We start from the raw sequence: 22,701 nt of genomic DNA on the forward strand, positions 1-22,701 counted from the left end.
CACTTCCAGCCACATTCTAGGATGAATGTGGCCCGGAGTTTTCACTGTAGGGTGCAAACATCTCGTGACAGAAATCATGTGTGTATAAATCTCACGTTTGTCACTCATTAGCGCTTGATGCTGGGCAAGTTTTCTGGCTTCTTTAAGCCTCAACCCACATCTGTAAAATGGTGATACTTTGTAGAATTGTGAGCATTAAATAAGATTACAAATGTAGAGCACTCATTTTATTTAATGTGAAATCATCTACGGGGTAATTCGGGGCTTCCCACTGCCTTTGTTTTTTAGCACCTCCCTTCACCAGCTTTTCTGCACCCCCACTCCTTTGTGAGAAGTATATAGTGCTGGAGACAGCTGAGGGATGTACCCAGCTCAGTTCAGGCTTCTCAATGCCCGGAGTCCTCCAGATCCCTCATTTTTTCCCTCCATGCTCTTGTCTCTCACAAAGATCATCCTTGTGACCTCCTATCCCTTGAGCTATTCTTTGATGCACTGGGCATTGGACAGCGCTAAGAGGGTTGGGCACCGTGCAGCCTAGTGTTTGCAGCTGCCCCGGTGCGCTCCGCTCAGTCCACATTCTTACCCTGGGTGTGCCGAGGGAGAGGACGAAGGGCTGATTTTATAGAACACGTTTCTTCCCCATTCTTCTCGTTTATAATTTTGGCCTCCAGGAAAGAAAGAATGGAAGAATGGGCACCTCCACCCTATTAGTGCACACTCGTGTGTGTGTGTGTGTGTGTGTGTAGCAGGAGCAAGGGGCAGGGTGAGCTGTGTTGAGGACTAGGAGGTAGATGGTCTACCCATATCCAAGGTGGGAAGACCAGGAGAAATAAGAGAAGTAAATGGACAGATCCTCTAAAGTCATCTTTTCCTTATTCCAGCACACCAAGGCATTGTGCATATGGTCTTGGATCCTTATTCTCTGTTAGCCAATGGAAAACATATACGGAAAGAAAGAAAGCAAGCTTGCTGAGATTAACCTAGAGAGGGCAGGGGCCAGCATCCTGATGTCTATGCCAGGCCAGCATGGCACCAGCAGCAGAATGTGGGCTGTGGACATGTACTTAACATTTCTGATCAGTTTTTACTCCCTCAGGCTTGGGGGCTGCAAAGGAAGATAGCCAGGTTTCTGGGAAATTTTGAAGCACTTGGAAATATGATCGAAGCAGAAAATTCCTCTGAGCAGAGGAGCTGTGTAGGCTGTGTATAGAATCTGTGGATTGGGACCATCCAAGGAATCAGTGTCTGGAAAGAAGCACAAACTGGTGTGATGAAGGTTCCCATGATGGGTAACAACTACCAGGGAAGGTTGGAGAAGAAAGGTTTAAAACTGACAAGGAAGCTCCAACCCACCTTAGGGACAATTTGGGTTCTTTAAAGTTCCATTTGAATCCCACTCCCTCAACGAGCACTCTAACTTGCCGCTGTTTATCCACCCCATCTGCCATGACCACATCAAGCTTCCCCACAAGCGAGGCCCTTCTTAGAACACTATTTGAGTTGTATATTAAAGTGTTAGGGTGCCTGGTGGTCTAGACTGTTTCTAGCAGGTCTTGTTCTCTGAACCTCTAGAGGAGGGAACTTTGCCTTCAGAATATTGCTGAGAGGAAGGGTCCAGAATGGCCTGGCCAGTATCTAGTGTGACCACTCTGCCTCTGAGCTATATTTGGCTGAGTCAGGTGGCTGGTGAGTCCCACACATCCTCTGGGTTGGGTCCACCCACAGAGGAGAGGAGTCAGCCTGTAGGTTTTATTGCCACCACAACCAGAGCTATCAACTGCCTTCATTGTCTAGGAAGATTGAATCAAAGGAGGACAGAGAACCTTGGGTTCCCAACGCATTCTATGAGCTCTTGGGTTCTTCCTGTGACTTTGTAGGAACAAAAGAACAGAACAGACATGTTGGAGTAGTGTCCCTAACATTTATTTCAGGTGGTGACTAGGAGGGGTGAGGTGTAGATATACTTCCTCTCTTCTCATGGAGCCTTACTGAAGACAGGATCGCCGTTCTTGTGTTTATCAGCTGAGAAGGGCAGTCTCGCCATCTTAAAGACCTTCCCTCCAGCCCCTTCAAACGCCACACTTCCCAGGAAGCACTCTCTCCATAAGTGTTCAGAGAACCCTGACCAGAGAAGCTCCCGCACTTCTTATATTAACTCCGATTGTGCTGAGGGGGAGGGGAGGAGTACACAAAGCAGGAGGTGGGTGGGGAGGCTGGGGTCACACAGCCCAGGAGGGGCACACCCTGCGAGGTGCTCCGTCAGCACAGGCTCCCTCCTCCCTCCCTCCCCCCAGTACACCAGGCTCTGACGGGGCCGGTCCCACCGCAGAGTTCAGAGGCATCAAGTCCAAGGACGGAACTGCAAGAGTATGGACACAAAACACCAAACAAATTGGGGGTGGGCTCCCGGCCAGCCTGGTGAGAGAGAGGCTCCTTTAGCCAAGGCTATTTCTGGCTTGTCAGCCTCGAGGGTATGGGCTATGAGCAGCAGTGGAGAGCCGGGGTTTCTGGGGCAGCTCAGTGCTGGGAAGACATCATCCCCTTCTCCCCAGGGCTGTATGGGAGCACAGGCACAGGGGTAGGTAGAGCTTGTGGTCAGCGAGGGGTAGAGCCCACGGAGAGCCGGAGAGTGGACCGCAGTTTCATGAAAGCAGAGTTATAGCTGCCACTTGTGCCTGTGGGCAGAGCAGGTGGTAGAGGGGCCTCCAGGAAAGGGCCGGGGACATGGGTGTCCAGCACGAAGCACAGCGCACTCAGCCACAGCCTCTGTCTGTCTCCCCACCCGCCCGCCTCCGGCACACAGCACCTGGGGACCCAGATTTGTGCTTGATCAGAGCTTCGAAGGAAGGCGGTGGCAGAGGCGCTGGGAGGCTGTCCTGGAGGTGGCCAATTCTGGGGTCCTCTGCAAAGTACCCCTCCTCCCTGGACAACCGGAACGTGCCCCGACCTCTTCCCTGGCCCGTCCCCACCCGCGGTGTGTGATCCTTAGACGTGAGTCTGCATCCGCCGCTGCAGGGGTCGACTGGGGTCAGAGTTCTGGGACGAGGACTGGGAGTGGTGGGAAGAGGAGGCAGAAGCCTTGCTGGCCTTGTCGAACTGCACGTAGCCATCCTGCTTGCCGCTGCTGCTGACGCTGCTGTCACACTGCGTGTCCAGGAAGGAGCTGCTGTCGCTGAGGGAGCCTCTCTGGAACTCCCGCTCACAAAGCTCGATGGATGAGCTACCCATGCCCAGCACAAACCGCTGCCCGTAGTCGTAGAGGCGGCCCTGGCCGCTCAGGGTGCTGTAGATGTTGGTGAAGGACATGCCTGTGGGCACACGCTGCTTGCCCGCAGGACGCAGGTCGGGCTGGCAGCTGGAGAGGGAGATGGTCGGGGTTGAGTGGTGCTCTTTGAAGGTGTTGACGCTGTAGTAGCCATTGGTGGGGTCCTGGATGGGCGAAAGGAAGAGGAGCGTCACCTGGTGGAGCCTCCACTGAGCGTGGCTGGGGTTTCCAGGCTGAGCCCGTCCCCTTATGCGGGGAGGGAAGAGGGAAAACAGGAGGAAGGGAGCAACCTGGTATGGAGCAAACTCAGGGGTGAACAGCTGCAGGGAAGGTGCAGGGGAAGAAGGACACTGAACAGGAGATGGCAGAAGGGGGACTGCGGACCCCAGGAGGGGAGGGCCGGCAAGGGTGAGGGCTGAGGGCCGAAGGAGGGAAGCAGAGGCTCTTGACTGGGTTTATGTCAGGGCAATGCAAGGTCATTTGAAAGTCGGGCTTTTTAATTGTTTTTGTCCAGAACGTGGATGCTTCATTTTGAATCTACATGTGAGGAGGCTGTGGAAGAGAACTGGGGAGTCTCAGCCTTAGCTCTCTCAGCCTCCTCAGCGTTGGGGTAGGGAGAGCAGGTGCCTTAGGCAGGGACGGGCACCTGCCACCAAGCTGGCCTCTGGCCTTTTCTTCTCCGACTTGCTGTCATTTGTTGTATAGATTTGGGGTTTGGGCCATCAGAGCTAAAGACCAGATTCCATGGCTGTGTCTTATAACCCGGGGCCCTTCTTACCTTCAGGTTCTGAAACTCTTTCTCCTCTTCTTTGAGGACCTCCAGCTGTTTCAGGACTGAGTCTTGCTGGAATTCACCTCGGTCCATCTGCAACCCAAAAAGGCTGCTCAGTGGATAGGAGGTGGCTAAACCTCCACTTCCCCCAAGGGAAAGATGAGATCAGAAACTCAAAAGATTGCCCTATATAACCCCCACCACCCCTTACTGCCTGGACCATGTGAAAGAGTCAAGATGAGTTCCTGGAGCCCCATCCTAGGAGACAGGGAAGCAGTTGACGGGGGTGGGTGAGTAGGGGAGGCGAGGGGCGGGTATCCGAGGCCATACTTTCCTCGCTTGGGCGAGGGCATCACCAGAGATCTCACATGGCTGATTCAATTCCATTGACTGAACGTTTATTGTAAAATGCTGGCCAGGTGCCCTGCTAAGGACCAGGGATCCACAGATTAACGTACATTAAGATACAACTCTGCTCATCAGGGAGATGGACTTGTAGATAAATAATTTCAGAATGTCAATCACTGGGCACGGCAAGGCTCCTTAGGGCAGTTTCTTTTCCAGTGTGCAGGCCTAGTGCAGGCCTTAGGGAGTCACAAGGAATAACCATCTGTGAGATGCTGGCGACATGGGCCACACCTGTTATTCTCATGAAAAGTTATCTTCCTTAGAGATGCCAAACAGCCTGAGGGCAAGGATCACTTCCTGCTTGTCTCTGGGTCCTCCCACACCTGGTTCAGTGCTTTGCATGTTGTGGTCACTGACCTTGCATGCTTTTGGGATGGAATCTCTTAATTATTTGCCAATGCCTAGCACTGTGCCTGATACACAATAGAGCTGCTTCAAATGGTATGTATATGTTGAATGAATAGGCAAAGTGGCTTAGCTCTAAATTACTGAAAATTAACAAAACTATTAGACATAAGATGAAAAAGCATACTCCACACACAGTGGGCATATGAATTAATCTGAATAACCACAGTGATGCTTAACCTGTGACACACGAGAGGCTCGCCATGTGTCTCTGCTGGTTGCACGGTACAGGTAGTAGGTTCCCTCCTACTCTCTGGGCTGGGATGTTTCTTCTCCCTTGCAACCTGCTTTCCTCGTTTCTTTTTGGAGCCCCGTAGAATCAGCCAAAGTGCTGCCACCCGGCTGCGTCCTCACTAAGGAGACCGCGTGGTTCATTTTTCCAGTAAATGCTCTGGCGCTGTCTGGACTGGAGACCTTCTTTCCCATCAGATTCAACTTCTAAGTCTGCCCCTTCTTGCCTGTCTTGGGGCCAGGAGGTGAAGAAGGGAATGCAAGAAGGACGATATCCTCAAGGGGTGGCTTAGCCCAGAGCCCTCAGCAAGTCCCTTCTGCTCCCAGCTGACACTGAGCTGGCCCCACTCTTGCCTGTGCATTTGGACTAAGGGATGTGGAGACAGTCTGAGGCAAACAGAATGTCCCAATGGGAGAGAATTCAAGGTCCCATTTGGGATGAAGGACACACCTGATTAAGCTTAAGTATAGAGACATCATCCCTTCTCACATCTAGGCTGTGGTTTCCTCCCTCGTAAAACTAAACACTCCACTGTGTTAATTTTAACACTGTCAGGCCCTGTGTTAGGCCCCAGGGGAAATAGATGAGCGTAGACTCAGAAACATGACCTTTGCCCTTGAGGAGCTCTGGGATAACTGGGGAAGCTGACATGGAATTGGGGGAATGCACCACGAAGGAGGCACACATGAAGTGTTTTGGGAGAGCAGAAGGTGCACAGCTCCGCCAGGGGTGGGGAGGACAAGCCCGGAACATCTTGGAGTTGATTGTTATAGGAGAATGTGAGATTCAACAGACAAAATTAGCAGGCAGAGGGAACAGCCGGTGCACAGGCCTTTGAAGTCTAAAAGACTCGAAGGCCAGGAATCCAGCTCTTTGGCATGTCCGGAAGGCCAGGTGTACTTGGCCGGAAAATGGAGCTGGAGAAGTCGGTGGTTGCCTGGCATTGAGGAGCCCTGATGACACACCAGGAATTTGGACTTTGTCCAGCAGATGTGGGGAGCCGGTGAGGGATTTTCAGTGGGCAAGTAACAGGACCAGATTTGCATTTTAGAAAGACTCCTTTCTCAAGGCTCTCGAGGGTGGATTGAGAAAAGAGACAAAAGACTACAAGGCTGAGACCAACTGGGAGGCTGCTGTAATCACCCAGGGGAGAAATGATGAGGCCGGAAGTAAAGAAGGGATGGTGGAGGACAGGTGGGGCACACATTTGAGACACTTTTTGAAGTGGAATTGACAGGACATGAAAATCAATTGGAGAGAGAAAGCGTAGCCAAGGGAAAAGTCAGTTTGATTCAGTAAACGTCTGTGAGTCTCCACCAGGGCCTGTGAAGGCTCCGAAAACCCCGGGATTAACACAGCAGCAGCTGCTCACCCTCTAGCAACATAAACTGCTAATATTTGTTGAGCACTTATTGTGTTCCATGGGCTTCAAGCCCTTCTGAGTTTTGTCCACTTCACCCTCACCACAGCCCTGCATACTGCAGCTTTCAGACCCATTTCATGGATGAGGACACGGAGGCACCAAAAAGCCCATCTACTTTATCCCTTGCTCTGCTGCCTCCACTCCAACATGTTACAACTAAGGCAACCAGAAACTTCTAGCATGGTTGTCTAGGTTTCTGCTTGGACAACTGGGTAGATGATGGCCCATAAATGGGGATTCGGATGAGGAGGAGCAGGCTTGATGTGGCTGGAGAACTGATGAGTTGACTGGCAATCCAGTCCCCAAGGAGGAACCTGTGTTTCTTGCAGACTGTTTTGGTGGGGTGCGGGGGATGAGGGAGAGGGACATGTATTGAATATCTACAATAGCTGTGTGTGTGTGTGCGGGGGAGGGGATTATATGTTATATAGCAACATATTGTGGCAATTTATGCATATGTCTTTTCTCCTTACTGAAGAGCCAGGCTCTCTGAAGGGTGGACTGCATCTTTTGTTGTTGTTGTTGTTTTGAGATGGAGTCTCGCTCTCACCCAGGCTGGGGTGCAGTGGCCTGATGTCAGCTCACTGCAACCTCCACCTCCTGGGTTCAAGCAATTCTCCTGCCTCAGCTTCCTGAGTAGCTGGGATTACAGGCGCCCGCCACCATGCCCGGCTAATTTTTGTATTTTTAGTAGAGATGCGGTTTCACCATGTTGGCCAGGCTGGTCTCGAACCCCTAATCTCAAGTGATCCGCCCAACTCGGTCTCCCAAAATGTTGGGATTACAGGCGTGAGCCACTGCACCTGGCCTGGACTGCATCTTAGATGTCTTTGAGTCTGCAGAACACAAGCACAGTATGGCAGGCACACAATCACATTTGTTGGCTAAGAGTGTGTGCCTCACCTATTGTGGGGTGGGCGGGGGGAGGGGGGCATCTTGAACGCTGCTCTGCTTTTTGGAAGCATCTAGTTCATTGAGAAGCCTCTAGTCCCAGGACCTTCTGGGAATGGGGTCACGGGATGGGATGGGGCGTAATTGCATTCTTACCATCAGCTGCTTGATGGTGGAGTGCTCCTCAGCCTCCCGACCAGAGGCCGGTTCCTTGTGGACAATTTCCACTCGGATATCATTTTTGGCTGACACGACACCTTTGAGATCTGGAGATAAAATAGTAAAGTGTAGACGATAGATTTAGTTCTTACCTTTGAGATGTCAATCTCCCTTGCAGTCCCCTGCCCCTGCCCTGCCACCCTCTGCATTTCCCCTCCAGCCCCTGAACTCAGCAGCTTCACCGGCCCCCCACCAATAGAACCTCCATATGGAGATGCTGTGGGCGTTTGGGCCTCAGAGGGGGCTGACCCCATGGGCGGCCTGGCTCCTGTCACATGCCCCTCAGCCATGCACCCTTGGCTTGAAAGATCGTCTTTAGCCACTTGTCCACCTTACTGAGCTAGGTCCTTTTCATCCTACTGAATTCTCACTTCCTTCTAGAAGTCTTCTCTGACCTACTCTACCAGGCGGGCTCCAATCCCTCCATTCGTAGAACCACAAATCTCAGTGTTGGAAAGGACCTTAAATTGCCCATGGCCAACCCCCATCCAAAGAGAAACACCCCCGAGGCGGTGGGCAGCTTCTCTGTCGACTCCTCCATGATGGAAGCTTTACTGCTACTTCTGCAGGAGGCAGCCTGTTTCTAGTTGGAGAGCTCTGTTAGAAAATTCTTGGCTGGGTGCGGTGGCTCACGCCTGTAATCCCAGCACTTTGGGAGGCCGAGGTGGGCAGATCACGAGGTCAGGAGTTTGACACCAGCCTGGCCAACATGGTGAAACCCCGTCTCTGTTAAAAATCCAAAAATTAGCTGGGCTTGGTGGTGGGCGCCTGTAATGCCAGCTACTCAGGAGGCGGAGCATGAGACTCGCTTGAATGAACCCAGGAGGTGGGGGTTGCAGTAAGCCAAGATTGTGCCACTGCACTCCAGCCTGGGCAACAGGATGAGACTCTGTCTCAAAAAAAAAAAAAAAAAAAAAGGAAATTCTTGAGGAGCTGGTGCAGTGGCTCATGCCTGCAATCCCAGCACTTTGGGAGGCCAAGGCAGGTGGACCACTTGAGGCCAGGAGTTCGAGACCAGCCTGGGCAACATGGTGAAGCCCTGTCTCTGCAAAAAAGTAAAAAAATAGCAAGGCATGGTGGCACATGCCTGTAATCCCAGCCACTCAGGAGGCTGAGACACGAGAATCACTTGAACCTGGGAGGCGGAGGTTGCAGTGAGCTGAGATCGCGTCACTGCACTTCAGCCTGGCCAAAGAGAGACCCTATATTTAAAAAAATCGTATATATATGCGTATATATATGCTTATGTGTATATATTTATATGCTTCCCTATCATTTCCACTGAGAGGGTGGTGATGGAGGTCCTGAGACCACATCATTGCTGGGGTGGTCATGAGTGCCAAGGCTGCTTAGCTGGAGTGCAGAAAATGCAAGGGGAACAGCTTTCTTCAAACATGTGCAGGCTGCCGAGTGGCAGAGGAGCAGACCCATTCTGGTGATTCATTTTTCGCATTACACTTATATAATGTTAGTGCCAGATGGGGCCATCAGAGTCATATCCTCGTTATAAATGAGGAGACAGGCCTGGAATAACTGTGGCTGGCCCAGGGTCATGCGGCAGAAGAGGTGGGACTGGAACACTGTGTCTCCATTGTCTTCACCTGTTCTCTGCCATCCAATCTCTCACACGTTATCTCCTGCATGCATGCAATTCTTCAAGCATGCACAAACACTAGAATTTTATTGGTAATCACTGAAGACCTTTAAAAGTTTGCTCAAAGCAATTCCTTTATTGCTTCCCCACCCACTCCCCCACAGCTGTGTGAGTGACCTGCTTTTCTGGTGAGACTAGCAGCTCTTTAATTTATTTTTATTTTGTTGTAGAGATGGGGTCTCTCTAGACTAACAGCTCTTGTAGAGCAAGGATCAAATCACAAACCGCTTTTCCCCCTATCTTTCTGTACAGTTCCTGATTGAAAGAGCTATGTGTTCAATCCAAAATGCTGGCTGCCCGGCAGATGAAGTTCAGTCTAGTCCAGGTCAACCTCAGCCTAGTGCCCACTCTGCCAGAAGCCATGTTGCCCAGGCTCACGTACACCGATGCATCAGACCCACTCCCTGCCCCAGGAGCTCACAGCACTGTTAGGACTCCTGTTCATTGCACTCCTGCTTACTTGCTCTCGGGGGCAGCCTAAGCCTGGCCTTTTTCTCTGTCCCCCTCCCTGAGATCCCGGATCTCCCTCCCGTACTTCTCTGGGAACGGGCACAGCAGAAGGCCACGATGGTTGCCATAAGGACGAGGAAGGCCACGCCAGCTCCTACGGCCACCCCAATGATGACGGCCATCGGCACAGACTCTGTGGGAGAGAAGCAGGCACAGCTGACGAGGGGTGGGGAATGGCCTACTATCCCCCCAAGATCTCTTCCCGTTCCGTTCCTGCGGAGGCAGCCCCTGCCACATGGGGCCCTCCTGGGAAATGCCTCAGTGGGGCCTGGGCCGGCACAGGCCGAGTCCAACTGGGGTCAGCTCTAGCTGGGACTGCAAAGACCAGGGTGGAGGACATGGGGGCTTGGTGGGTGGAGGAGAGGGCGGGGGAACTGGGGTAAAGGGCAGAGGAAGGAGAGTGAGGCAGGCGGACATGGAGAAGGGAGGGCCAGGGGACAGGAAGACCGGAGATGAGGGGTGAGGCTGGCATGATGGAGCTCTCTCTGGCATTAATCAGGAATGCTCTATCACACAGTGGCCAGTGAGTCATAGGCCCTGGTTTTTTTTGAAAAATGACTATGTTCACTGCCCTTGTTTGTTCAGTATGTTCTCTCCTTCCCTTCCCTTTCTCGGGTGAATATAGAGGACATCCGGCTCTTAGTGTTTCCAGGTCTAAGCAGCTTCCCCGCAGGTCTGCTGGGCATCAGTTGTGGCCCTCAGGTGTCCAAGTCTGAGGGGCCAGGGAGCAGGGTTACAGCTTCTCCACTGCCACCTCTCTAAGGAGAGAGGCCCCTTTCCCTCCATCTCCAGGTCTACAGCTTCTCCCTCGAGGTCCCCCCTCTGAGCATCCTTGCATCCCTCCTGGCAAGAGAGGCCCACAGACCAGGCAGGCAAGCCCTCACCCCTGCTGAGTCTCTGCAGCCTGTCTCCTGCCCAAGCCGAGTGGGGGTAGGGACAGGGAGGGTAAGGATGGAGTCGGGGGTGATCTTCCAGATAGCCCTGGCCCTTCTATGGCTGCAAGTGGGGCCTGAGCACATGATTTAGGGCCTTGAGGAGTCCATCGGGAATAGAACTAGAGAATGCTGGGGCAGGGAGAGCTTGGGGCTCTCACTGAGGTCCAGAGAAGTCAAGTGATTTGGCCAAGGACAGACAGGAGCTGCCCAGCCAGGGTCAATCCAGGTCTCCTCTCACTGCCCCCACCCCTCCACTCACCCCACTCCCACCCTGTCCAGCTCCACCCACAGAGTGACATGTGAGATCCTCCACATCTCATGTGCTCGGTACCGCCCAGACTGCTGCTGCTCTGAGTCTTGGCTCCATCCCTTCTTCTGAGCAACTGACTTTGCCTCTCTTACATCTGTAGGATGGGGATAATGGTACCGGCCCCTCTGAGGGTTGTTATGGGCTTGAGCTGGGTGAATGTGGGCAGAGGCCTTGGAGCAGAGCCTGGCACCCAGCCCTGTTTGGTGTTTGCTGTTGTTACCTGGGAAGAGGTCACCAGCAGTTCACGGTCTTTTATTTTTGGGACGGAGTCTGGCTGTGACACCCAGGCTGGAGTGCAGTGGCTTGATCTCAGCTCACTGCAACCTCTGCCTCCTGGGTTCAAGTGATTCTCCTGCCTCAGCCTCCCGAATAGCTGGGATTACAGACACATGCCACCATGCCTGGCTAATTTTTGTATTTTTAGTAGAGATAGGGTTTCACCATGTTGGCCAGGCTGGTCTCAAACTCCTGACCTCAGGTGATCCGCCCACCTCAGCCTCCAAAAGCGCTGAGATTACAGGCGTGAGCCACCACACCCGATCAGCAGTTCATAGTCTTAAAGGCCAGGAAAGTTCCTTTTAAAGACTGAGCCCCTCCCCGGCCTACCCTGCATTCGTCAGTGTGGGCGACTGGGGACAGCTAGGTATCAGTTCTGGGTTGTAAGCCTCTTGTTGTCTTTTTCTTAAAGAGAGGAGAAAGACCTCAAACCCTGGCCTCTGAAGATGCTGCTGGGAGGAGGTATCGAGGGGTGGGGATAGGGGGGCAGCCATTTGCCCTCTGGCCAGAGGGAGCTGGCGCCCCTGGCTGGCAGTGTTGCTGGTTAAGCTGGCGCCTCCCTTTGCCACCCCAGGACTTACACACGAAGCCATTGGTTACCTACCAATTAGTGGCCAGGACAACTGCGGGGGTGACGGGGAGGGGACCAAGAGGAGGTGGAGTGGTGGACACTTAGGGATTGAAACGCGAGGTGCCCGCGTTGGTTCAACAGTCAGACTGAGAAAACGGGCTGGGCCTCAGCTGAGCTTGCCTTGACCAATAGATGACAATGTCTCTAGGTTTCAGTTCCATGAGGAAAGGGAAACTGCTGCGGCAGCTCATTGGCTCTCTGCTTTTGAATTGGATTGATTTGGGTTGGTTTCTCCTCAGATTCCTAGTAAGTATCCTTGGAAAAACACCGGGCTTGTCTCAGTGGAACTCAGAGCCAAAGCATGTCCATGGAAGCCTCCTTAACACCTCTGGGCCTCAGTGCCTTCTCTGCACCCTGGAGAGCTGGGCAGCGGCATTGAAGGTGCCTTCTGATCCTGGGATCCCCAGCCCACGTTTCCATACGCTGCTGACGGCTGGGGGAGGGGTGCCCTCTTAGCTGGACAAGGGTCCCCAGGGAGGTGGGCAGGGCGAGAGCAGGGGGTCCTGTGGGGGCGAGTGCCCCGGGGTGGCATCTCTTCCCAGTCCCCAGCCTGCCTGTGTGTGTTTCCACCTTGCCTGGCTTCCTGAGGTTTGGTCTAGGGCGCTGCGCAGGCCCCTCCTCTCTGCACAGAGCCTCCCCTGCAAGGCCCCTGGAGAGGGACTGGAGGGAGGGGCTGTCCCCACTCAGCCTCCCCTCCATCCAAGGAAGTGTGCCAGGCACCAGGAGTCAGCCACCGAGGGGGGATGGTGTCGGGGAGCTCTGGATGAGTGTCAGCAGACACAGGAGACACGGAGACAGGAGACACCACCCTCAGCACTAGCATGGACCCGGGGAGAAGGCAGCGGGAGGCTGGCAGCTTTCTGGGTTGCCCCAGCGTGGGCTGCAGGGGCCTCTGTGAGTGACCTGTGCCCTGGGTTGGTGCTCTGATAGGGGCATGTCTGCCAGAAGGGGCAGAGACAGGGGCATGAGGATCCCACGTGGAGCTTGCTGAGGAAGTTAACACAGGCCAGGGGCCAGTGTGGCAGGAGGCCTGGGATGGAGGACCACTCAAGTCTTCAGCATGGCCATAGAGCCTGGCTTGCTTTTCCTGATTCTCTTTTCTGGTTTTCTGCTTGGGGTGGGGTTGAGAGCAACTCCACCCAGGGGGCTTGATGACTGCTTTGCTGCGTGTGCCTGGGGAGGGAGGCGCTGCCCTGCAGCCTCAGCCTGGGGTGAGATGACACTTCCACGGGGACTGCAGGAGTAGGGAGGGGTGGCAAACAGCAAGCATGGATTGCACAAGCCACAGCAGGGGCTGGGGCCCCCCAGCGTCCTGGGAAGCAGTGGCCAAGCTGGTGATGATGTGGAGAAGCGGGAAGGGTCGGAGAGAGCCTGGAAGCAGAAGGCAGTCAGGACAGGGGCCAGCTGACCCCAGAGGCCAGGAGTCAGGGCTCCCGAAGAGAAAGGATGGAAGGAATGGAGCAGGGAGGAGCGAGAGCCAGTGTCCCAGAGAGGAAGGAGTTGTGGGTTCCAGTGGCAGGCAGGAGACAGGTTTCTGGGGTCCCTAGGCCCAAGCTGGCTGGGACCTCCTCTCCCCACTGCTCTGACTACACTAAACCCTCAGGACGGGGGAGGGCAGAGACATTAGCGGCCAGCACAGGCCTCCCTACCCCCTGCTGGGTTCCCTCCCCAGCTAGCCAAGAAGTCCCTTCCCCCCTTCCCAGGGCCATTCTCATCATCTCCTTCCATACCTGCTTCCAGCCCGGCTCCCGACTTCATTTCCGAACCTGTTTGGAAATAAAGCAAGCGTCTACAGCCAGGGCCTGGCTGGCCAGGGTGGGGTGGGACTGGGGATTAGCTGCTTGAGGGGGGCTGGGTGAGGGGCTCCTTTCCCAGTCATATCTCTGGGACCCCCAACAGATCCAGGCTAGCCCAGCTGAACTTGGAGTTCATTCAGACTGACTTAGAGACTCTGGAGGGGCTAGGGACCAGAGAGAGAAATCACGTCTCGGAGGGGTCTGGGAAGGTTGGGGTGAAAACACTCGGGGGAGGGCATGGGGGTGGGGGCACCGAGGGGAAGACACGGAGGGTAGGCAACAGGGGACCAGGAAGGTTTGGGATGATGTGTGGATGATATTATGCAAATTATGTGCAAAGCATTATGCAAAGCAGCACCTATTAGGGAAGCGGTGTTGGGAGATGCTGTGTGATTTGACCCATAGGTGTGATCCTGCTGTGGCCTACTGAGGCCTGGGGGGTGGCTGAGACCACCCACGTGGCCTAGAATCTCTTGCTGGGCCTGACAGCCTGCGAATGGACCTTTACCTATGAGGGTGTCAGAGACTGCCAGGACTGAGGTCTCCTGGGCTCCCGAGGCCCATCCAGAGGCCCAGGCCCAGCTGAGCATGAATCCCTGGTCCACCATGGCTTAGCCCCTGCTGGCAAAAGGGCAAGATGGACTGCCCCTTTCAGAACCCGGCTTGCTGCTGGCTGTGGTGGGGCTTCTGGAGCCACCCCTCCGTGCCCCTCCAAGGCTCCCCATCGTGTTGTCTGTGCCTGACAGTTCTGAGCAGACTCTGGAGATCTGAGCATCTTTGACCAGGAGCTGGGACGTCAGCACACGGGGGCACAGTGGGGTGAGGCTTCTTTCTCCTCCCTCCCACCACCTGGCTGCTCTGTCCAGCACTGCCTTTGAGGTCCAGGGGTCCATATGCCTCCTGGGTCTGCAGGTCATCTGAGCCCAGCCCCTGACCCTAGGGATCTGGACAAGCAAGCCCAACCCCTTGGGTTTAGCCTGGGTGCCCTCTGTGGGATTTCTGTCTGAGTAACTGGATGGGCTTGTTATCTTAACTGTGGCTGGGCCAGGTTCCCAGCACACCCATGCCAGTATATCCCACACTCCACCCAGGCATGACACTTTGGTGTCAGACCAGGGCCCACGGCGGAGGGCAGGGCACAGAAGCCAGGGCCTCTGGAGGCTGCTGGGCAGCTTGTCACTGCCACCAGCCTGCTCACTGTTGTGGTCACCTCCCACTGAAGCATCGCCCTCAAGGGCTGCCACTCTGAGCTGTGTTCTTCCCTTTCTTGGTTTCTGGTGGAGGCTCGTGCCCCTTGCTTCAGCGAGAGCCTGGCTGAGGAGGCTGCTGGCTGGCTAGGCTGTGTGGCCGGCCAGGAAGAGCACTGTGGCTTGTCCTTGGGCCGTGGCCCACCTTGCAGCCACCTGCGCCCTGCCCTAGGCGAGGAGAGGGCCCCTCTGGTTCCATCGTTCTTCGTTCCCTCACGGCCCTGGCAGCTCTCACCTTGCTCCTTGAGCCGGATGATCTCGGTGTCGGAGCCGAAGCTGTTCCAGGCCGTGCAGTTGTAGATGGTCTGGAAGTCGGCCCGCACGATGTTGCTGATGCTCAGGGTGGAGATGACGCCCTCCTCGGTGCTGATGGTCTCCACCGTATAGCGCCCCGATGTCCCCGACTCCAGAACATTCTCCTTCCAGGACCAGGCCTGCCCGGGGGTGCAGAATCAGGAGGAGACCCCACCAGAGGGGCTCAGGATACGCCCACACCAGAGTCACAGTGCCACTGTCCTGCTCGTGTTCATGCTCACTGCCACACACTAACACGTGTGCACACGGGTATGTATGCAGGCACACACGCCACACACCACAAGTATGCACACATGCAGGTGCACACACAACATGCATCACCACACATGGGCATGCACAGCTCCCCAGACGGCATTAACATGCATGTACACGTGTGCACACACAACATACAAACACATCACACGTCTATGCACAGCTCCCCACACATGGCCAACACGTTTATATACATACCACACACACCACAAATGTGTACACACAGCTCTACACAGACACCACAAATGTGCACCTACTATAACACACACATCACCACATACACATACCACCAATGTGTATACACACAGGTTTGTGCACACACACCACACCACAAACATGCATACGCAAGTACATGTACCACAACACACATAAACATGCATCACAACACATGCACACACCAAATCACACACAACACATCACATCGCACACATGCCTGCACACACGTGCACACACCACAACATGCATACACACATCACAATACATGCGCATCACACTTCACACTAAAAACATGATACAGACATGTACATACACATGGCAGACATGACACCACATCTACACGCAAGACACAGCCACTCCCCCAAATACATGTACACATGCGCACACACACCAAGATGCACGCACCATATGCCACAATACAACACACAATACAAGCATGCTTACACACATGTACATACCACAACACACACTGCAACACATACACACATTCGCCATACACACCATCATGTGTACATACAGGTACACACATTATGACATACACACACACCATGTGCTCACACACACAAGTACACACACCACCGACAGATATACATGTTCACATATGCAATGACACATGTACATGGCAACACACCCACACCATACATGTACACAATCCACAAACACATGTACACACACATACTCCGGGGCATCCTCAGAGGGTCTTTCCATCCCAGAAAGGGGCCTGGGAGCATCTTTCTGGGCAAAGTGGGTGCCCTGTTGGCCTGCGCACTGCACCTCCACACAAGTGCCCCCTGGGACTGCAGCTGCCTGGGTGGGTGTGAGTTAGGACAGCAGCCCCATGAACGTGTCTACCTGTGTGACGTTGTATGTCTGTGTGAGAAATGTGTCTGCAGAGCTCTGTTTGCAATCACCTTCGTCTGCCTTAGTTTACAGGGCTCCCGGTTAACAGTTTTCAGACCCAGCCACATACACCGTCTGCATCTCATCGTGTAAGCGCCTCGTATACCCTGGTTCAGGGCTGATGAGAGGGACTGAGTTTCTCAAGCTTGGCGCTATTGTCACGCTGGACTGACCCATTGCTGGCTGTGGGGCTGTCCCAGGTACTGCAGGACGTCAGTAGCACCCTGGCCTCTACACACCCGGTGCCAGGAGTATTCTCCAAGTGATGACAACCAAAATGTCTCCAGGCACTGCCAAATGTCCCCTGGGGCCAGTGAGAACCGCTGGCCTAGAATCAGATATTTCTGGAGAGAAGGTGTGAAAATGTCCAAGAGTGAATGGAATATTTGACAATGAGCATGTGTTACATTTATAATTAAAAACATTAAAGAGCAAAGTGAATGGGGAGGCGTAGGTATTCGTTTTATTCGTGAGTTCTTGCAATTTTTTTGTGAATCTTTCAGACAGTGAATGAACTGAATGCTTGAGAAAGTGTGTAGCAGCAATAATACTCTAATAATATCTTAGTTTACAGGATGACAGTTTCAGTTGGTGCAGCCTGGGTGTCTCAGCCCCCGCACGCACGGGTTAGGGGTGACCTCAGCTCCACGGCCAGCCCCACCCTCCCTGCACAACTGCCCTGCCCACTCCACCCCTGGACAGTCTTCTAGCAGTTTGCCAGACATTGGGAATTACTACAAATAATAGTTTTCCCTGAGTAGTGCTATAAAATGCTCACTTTTCTTTGTTTTCATGCCTGAGATCCCTCCAGTTTCAGATGGATTTGGGTACAAGACTCTGCCCCTGGATCACCTGAGGTCAGGAGTTTGAGACCAGCTTGGCCAACATGGTGAAACCTTATCTACTAAAAATACAAAAAAATTAGCCAGGTGTGGTGGCAGGTGCCTGTAATCCCAGTTACTTGGGAGGTTGAGGCAGGAGAATTGCTGGAACCCAGGAAGCGGAGGTTGCAGTGAGCCAAGATTGCACCATTGCACCCAGCCTGGGTGATAGAGAGAGACTCTGTCTCAAAAAAGAAAGAAAGAAAGAAAGACTCTGCCCTCACCTTAATTTTTTTTTTGTTGTAGAGACAGTGTCTCACTATGTTGCCCAGGCTGGTCTCAAACTCCTGGGCTCAGTCGATCTTCCCACCTCAGCCTTCCAAAGTGCTGGGATTACAAACATGAGGCTCCGTGCTCAGCAAGACCCTCCCTTCAAAAAAATGCAAATACTGGCTGGGCATGGTGGCTCACGCCTGTAATCCCAGCACTTTGGGAGGCTGGGGTAGGAGGATCGATTGAGCCCAGGAGTTCGAGACCAGCCTGACCAACATGGTGAGACCCCATCTCTACTGAAAATACAAAAATTAGCCAGGTGTGGTGGCAGATGCCTGTAATCCCAGCTACTCAAGGGGCTGAGGCATGAGAATTGCTTGAACCCGGGAGGTGGAGGTTGCAGTGAGCCGAGATTGCGTCACTGCACTCCAGCCTGGGTGATAGAGTGAGACTCCATCTCAAAAAAAAACAAAAAAAAAAAACAAAAAAAAAACCCCAAAAACCAAAAAAACCAAAAAACAAACAAAAAAGCAAATACCTGATAGGAGGCGCTGAGGGTGGACTGCTCAGTTGCCTTAGCTGCACTGCAGGGGTAAGTTCTTTGAGGAAGGGAGGGAGAATGGAATGGTCACTTTAGAGGGGACGATTGATAGGTAGCAGGGCAGGCTGCCATGGACAGTAAAGGCCATGGAGACCTGGCAAGAAGGGCTCCAGGAGGCACAGAAAGGGGTTGCTAACTATTAACTGCACTCTAAGATTTTGCTAAAGACTGGCCTGGAGCCCAGGAAAGGGAAGAAGTCATTGTCTTTTCTCTCCACTACCCTCGTGTGCCCCTCTGCCCTTAGGATGCGGAATTTGGTCAGAGCCATTCATGTCAGAGCTCAGCAGAATGGCAGCTGAACCCTGGGAGAGCACTGCCTATTCTGAGAAAGGCCTGCAATTGTGTCTTCACGATGCTTTTCCAAGACAGCCAAGGCAGGTATAATTTTCCTCAGCAAGGAAAAGGAGCCTCGGAGGTGTGCACCGCCTGGCTGGTCACCCAGCTACTGGCAAAAGTGACCGTCGGGCTGCTGGCCCGGCCCCCGCCCGCCCGCCCTCCCTCCCTCCCTCCCTCCCTCCCTCCCTCCCTCCCTGCAGCACTCACGATGCGGTCCGGCGGCGGTGTGCTCCGGATGAAGCACTTGATCTGGCCCTTCTCGCCGTGGAGGGCGTGCTGGGTCTGGGTGCTGGAGATGATGGGGGGTCCTGTTGAGAAACAGCGTCCCATTAGGCACCCGGGAAGGGCACGTCCCTGCTGGCGCCCTCTTGGGTGGGTTCGGAAGTGTATTCATTAATCCAAGCATTCAGCAAACATTTGCCGAGGGCCTGTATGTGCAAGGTAAAGTGCAAGGTAGAGGACTCAGAGATAAATTAGGCATTCAGTCATAAACCTCTCAAGGGATCATGAGCGAACGCTTCTAAGTCAGAACCCCCAGAAGATATAAATAACTGTAATAAAAGGTGAGTGTTAGTACCACAGGAGCGGTGCAGATAAAGTGCTAACCGACTTCAGAGGAGAGAGAATAATTCTATCTGGCGCACGAGGAAAGCTTTAGGGAGGAGGTGGTAAGCCTGGAGAGGGGGTGGGGAGGTGTCTGGATAAAGGACTCCCCCGCCTCAGCCAGCGGCACCCCTGCAAGCCATTCCTCAGACATCCAGTAGAGGGCGCCCTTGCCTAACAAACGAGAGGTGCTCGGCCAGCCGGACCAACGGGAAGAAATGGTTGATGTCCCTCTCCTTAGGGCGGGAATCACCCCGGACAGGTGGAATGCAAGCGCTGGCCGTGTTCACAGCCCTCCTCCCACCTGTGTCTCAGGAGGTCCTGCAGTTCATCATCTTGTCTGCCTCCACGTCTATACCCAGACTGCCCAAGTGAGGCCGTGGCTCCCAAACTGACCCCAATATTATCATATCACAGAGTGTGGCACATGTTTATGGGTGTCAGGTTCTGAGAGCGCCTGTCTCATTCACCACATTGCACAGTCAAGAGAGTCCACCTGGTGGAGGGGAGCCTGTTCCCCAGCGCCTCCTGTCCAGTTCCGCCTGTTACCTAACCCAAGTCTTTCCCGTGTGACGCCTGCCTGGCCGTGAAAGACAAAAGAAGGAGCAGCTAGTTTAGCCTTGGCTCTGCTGGCTTCCTGGCTGGGCTGGGTGGTTGAAGGATGGGTGTAGGGACGGAAATTGTCATGCTCCCTTTCCAATCCCTGGGGGTCACAGTTGGGACTTAGACGGCAGATACCAGAGGAAAGAGAGCTGGGAGCAACGCATCTGGAGAACACGCAGAATTATGCAGAGAACAAAACAAAAATTGCTGCAAACATAATTGCTGTTTATTAGCCACCTTAATTAAAGCAGATTTGCATTTCTATGAGTAGCTCTCAGCCAAGGGAGAAAAGGTACTGTAGACACTCCAGTGACTTCTGTTGAGTTTGAGAAGGCAAAAGGGCTTGGGGCAGCGTGAGGTGGGCGTGGGGGACCCTCCATGGCTTTAAGAATGGGCTGAGCGCTGCCCTCCTTCCTAAAAATCCTTCAGCTCCAACAGGTCTAGGACCCAAAGAGATGAGGAGATTGATGTTTTAGGAACCGGATGGTGCTTTGTTTTATTGCTGGACTAAAAGGTGATGATACTATAAAACCTTTTCTGGTCAGGTGCGGTGGCTCACACCTAGAAACCTAGCACTTTGGGAGGCTGAGGTGGGCGGATCACAAGGTCAGGAGTTCGAGACCAGCCTGGCCAATATGGTGAAACCCCGTCTGTACTAAAAATACAAAAATTAGCTGGGCGTGGTGGTGGGCGCCTGTAGTCCCAGCTACTTGAGAGGCCGAGGCAGGCAGGAGAATTGCTTGAACCTGGGAGGCGGAGGTTGCAGTGAGCCGAGATCGCACCACTGCACTCCAGCCTGGGTGACAGAGCGAGACTCCGTCTCAAAAAAAAAAAAAACAAAACAAAACCCTAACACGCACAGACACACACACACGCACACACACAAAACCTTTTCCTTGTGCTTCCCAGGAGCTACGAATTCCCTGAGGGGTTTTCAGGATTCTAAAAGCCATCATCAAATGCATCTGCTTCTTAAAAGAAAGTGAAAACCAGGGTAAAGGGAAATGGGGTGAGGGTTAGTAAGATTTCTCTCCCCTTCCTGCAGATACCTGATTTGAGCCAAATCGGTTGAGGTCTGTGCCAATTTCTTTCCCAAAGGACTGCTGCGCTGGCCAGCAGTTGTCCAAGGCTGGGATTTGTCGCGATAAAAACCTGATCTCATTTGAATGCTTTCATATCACCAGCTCCCTCCAGCCCATGCCCAGGTCCCATCCACTGGGCTTCACCCTCCCTCTGCCTGCTCTGCAGAAGCAGGGGCAGACAGTTCGCCCCCTGGAGGGTCTGGTTCGCTCCCCTCCGGGGCCACTGAACTCATCCACCTGCCTCCAGGTGTGTGAGGCCACCCTAGTTCAGAAATAAACAAGCAGCTTCTTTGCTTCCCTCCAATCCCTCCAGCTTTTCTCTGCCTGGAAGCCTCGGGGAGCTTGTGCTGGCAGGGGTGGAGGTAGAGGAGGGGAGACAAAGAGACGTGGAGAGTGCAGATTCAACCTTGGTCAGCGCCAGGGTCCGGGTTTCAGTGCCCTCCTTGTCCAAGAGAAATGTCCCTCCAGGCCTGTGTTCCCCAGGTGGCATTCTCTCCTCAAGAAATCTCTTTAAATCTCCCTTGGAAATGTCTGAAAGTCTAAAGTGACAGCAGATGTCAGCTCCTCTTTTATCCACCTGCTTTTCCCCAGAAATGCCAATGCTCATTTGATGCTCCAGGCTTGGGGGCCCTGGAGTGCGTGAGTGAGTGTGAGGGTCCTGGGCTGGCTGGTCATAGGGCCAGCAGAGCAGAGCCGGCTGCAGGCACAGACAGCCTGACTTCCGAGTGCCCTGGCCGGCGCAGGCTGTGTGGAGGGCCGCTGATTTCACTGGGGCCTGGAGCTCTGAGCCAAGTGTCAGACACCTGTGCCGAAAGGAAAAGGCTGCAGCCTGTGTTGCCATGGATATACGGAGGTGTGATCAGATGCTGTTATTTTTAGCCCTGCAGTGCCAATTTATTGGTGGCATCCTGGGGACACTCAGGAAAGGCAGGAGGGCTCCGAGTCAGGGCTCTGCCAGGACAGGTGGCTGTGAACGTGCTGGGGTCTGGGTAGACTCAGCCTCCCTTGGGGGCTGCCACGACTCTGGGGTGGGGGGAGAGGAATGGAAATGTGGGGCTGGGTGGGGGGGAGAGGAATGGAAATGTGGGGCGGTGTGGGGGGAGCTGGTGAATGGAGACAGCAGAGAGGTATGGCTGAGGAGACACCAAGCTGGTTTTGGTTTTCTAGCGAAGGGGAGAATAGATGAGGCCATCAGCAGGTGGCTTTCTGGGTAAAGAGGAAGCTGAAGCCCACTGAGCTAATTTGGAGACCTCAGGAGGGCCCTGCTCTGGGGCCAGGACCCAGATGCCCTGCAAATGTTGGTGGTTCTGTTCCTGCAGGGGCCCAGAGCTTTGGGGTTTTGATCTGAGTCAGGCTATGGTGGGAACAGGGGCCTCCCAAAAGGCGGTGGGCGTGACAGAGGTGAGGGGGGAGCATTCGGAAATGGCAGAGGAGTCGAACTGGCAGCTTTGCTTTTTGCCTGTGGCCAAAGCACCAGATAGGGCAGGGATGTCCGCATTTGCGTCCTGGTGCCACAGCCTTCTTGGGTCTGGCCTGAGCCAGGTCCCAGCTTCTCCATGACTGTCTACACCCCATCATTCAGGCCTGGTGTGATGCCCTTGTCCCTACATATTTCATGTAATAGTCATTCATCTACTAACTCCCACCGTGAAAATACTCCCCTGCTGCAATTATTTTTATTATATATAATAAGACATGCTCCCTGCCCTCAAGGGGGGCCCTGAA

The 22,701-nt window shown here is 53.8% G+C and overlaps 1 protein-coding gene across 4 annotated transcripts in view; it reads right to left on the reverse strand.

The window, feature by feature from the left end:
- Positions 1–1,907: 1,907 nt before the first annotated feature.
- Positions 1,908–22,701, reverse strand: part of KIRREL3 (kirre like nephrin family adhesion molecule 3) — a 592,978-nt gene continuing 572,184 nt past the window's right edge. For 3 of the 4 annotated variants that reach the window (XM_063671606.1, XM_054437750.2, XM_054437751.2), the window contains 7 exons: positions 18,896–18,996; positions 15,210–15,408; positions 13,662–13,697; positions 9,805–9,912; positions 7,553–7,662; positions 4,044–4,130; positions 1,908–3,429 (listed from right to left, as the gene is read on the reverse strand). In XM_063671606.1, the coding sequence (XP_063527676.1) occupies positions 2,986–3,429; positions 4,044–4,130; positions 7,553–7,662; positions 9,805–9,912; positions 13,662–13,697; positions 15,210–15,408; positions 18,896–18,996 (1,085 nt within the window). In that variant the 3' untranslated portion in view covers positions 1,908–2,985. The remainder of the gene's footprint in view (positions 3,430–4,043; positions 4,131–7,552; positions 7,663–9,804; positions 9,913–13,661; positions 13,698–15,209; positions 15,409–18,895; positions 18,997–22,701) is intronic. The other variant, XM_054437752.2, reaches the window with a different exon arrangement.

The sequence above is a fragment of the Pongo pygmaeus genome, chromosome 9, assembly GCF_028885625.2.
Source record: "Pongo pygmaeus isolate AG05252 chromosome 9, NHGRI_mPonPyg2-v2.0_pri, whole genome shotgun sequence".
Classification (NCBI taxonomy): Eukaryota; Metazoa; Chordata; class Mammalia; order Primates; family Hominidae; genus Pongo; species Pongo pygmaeus.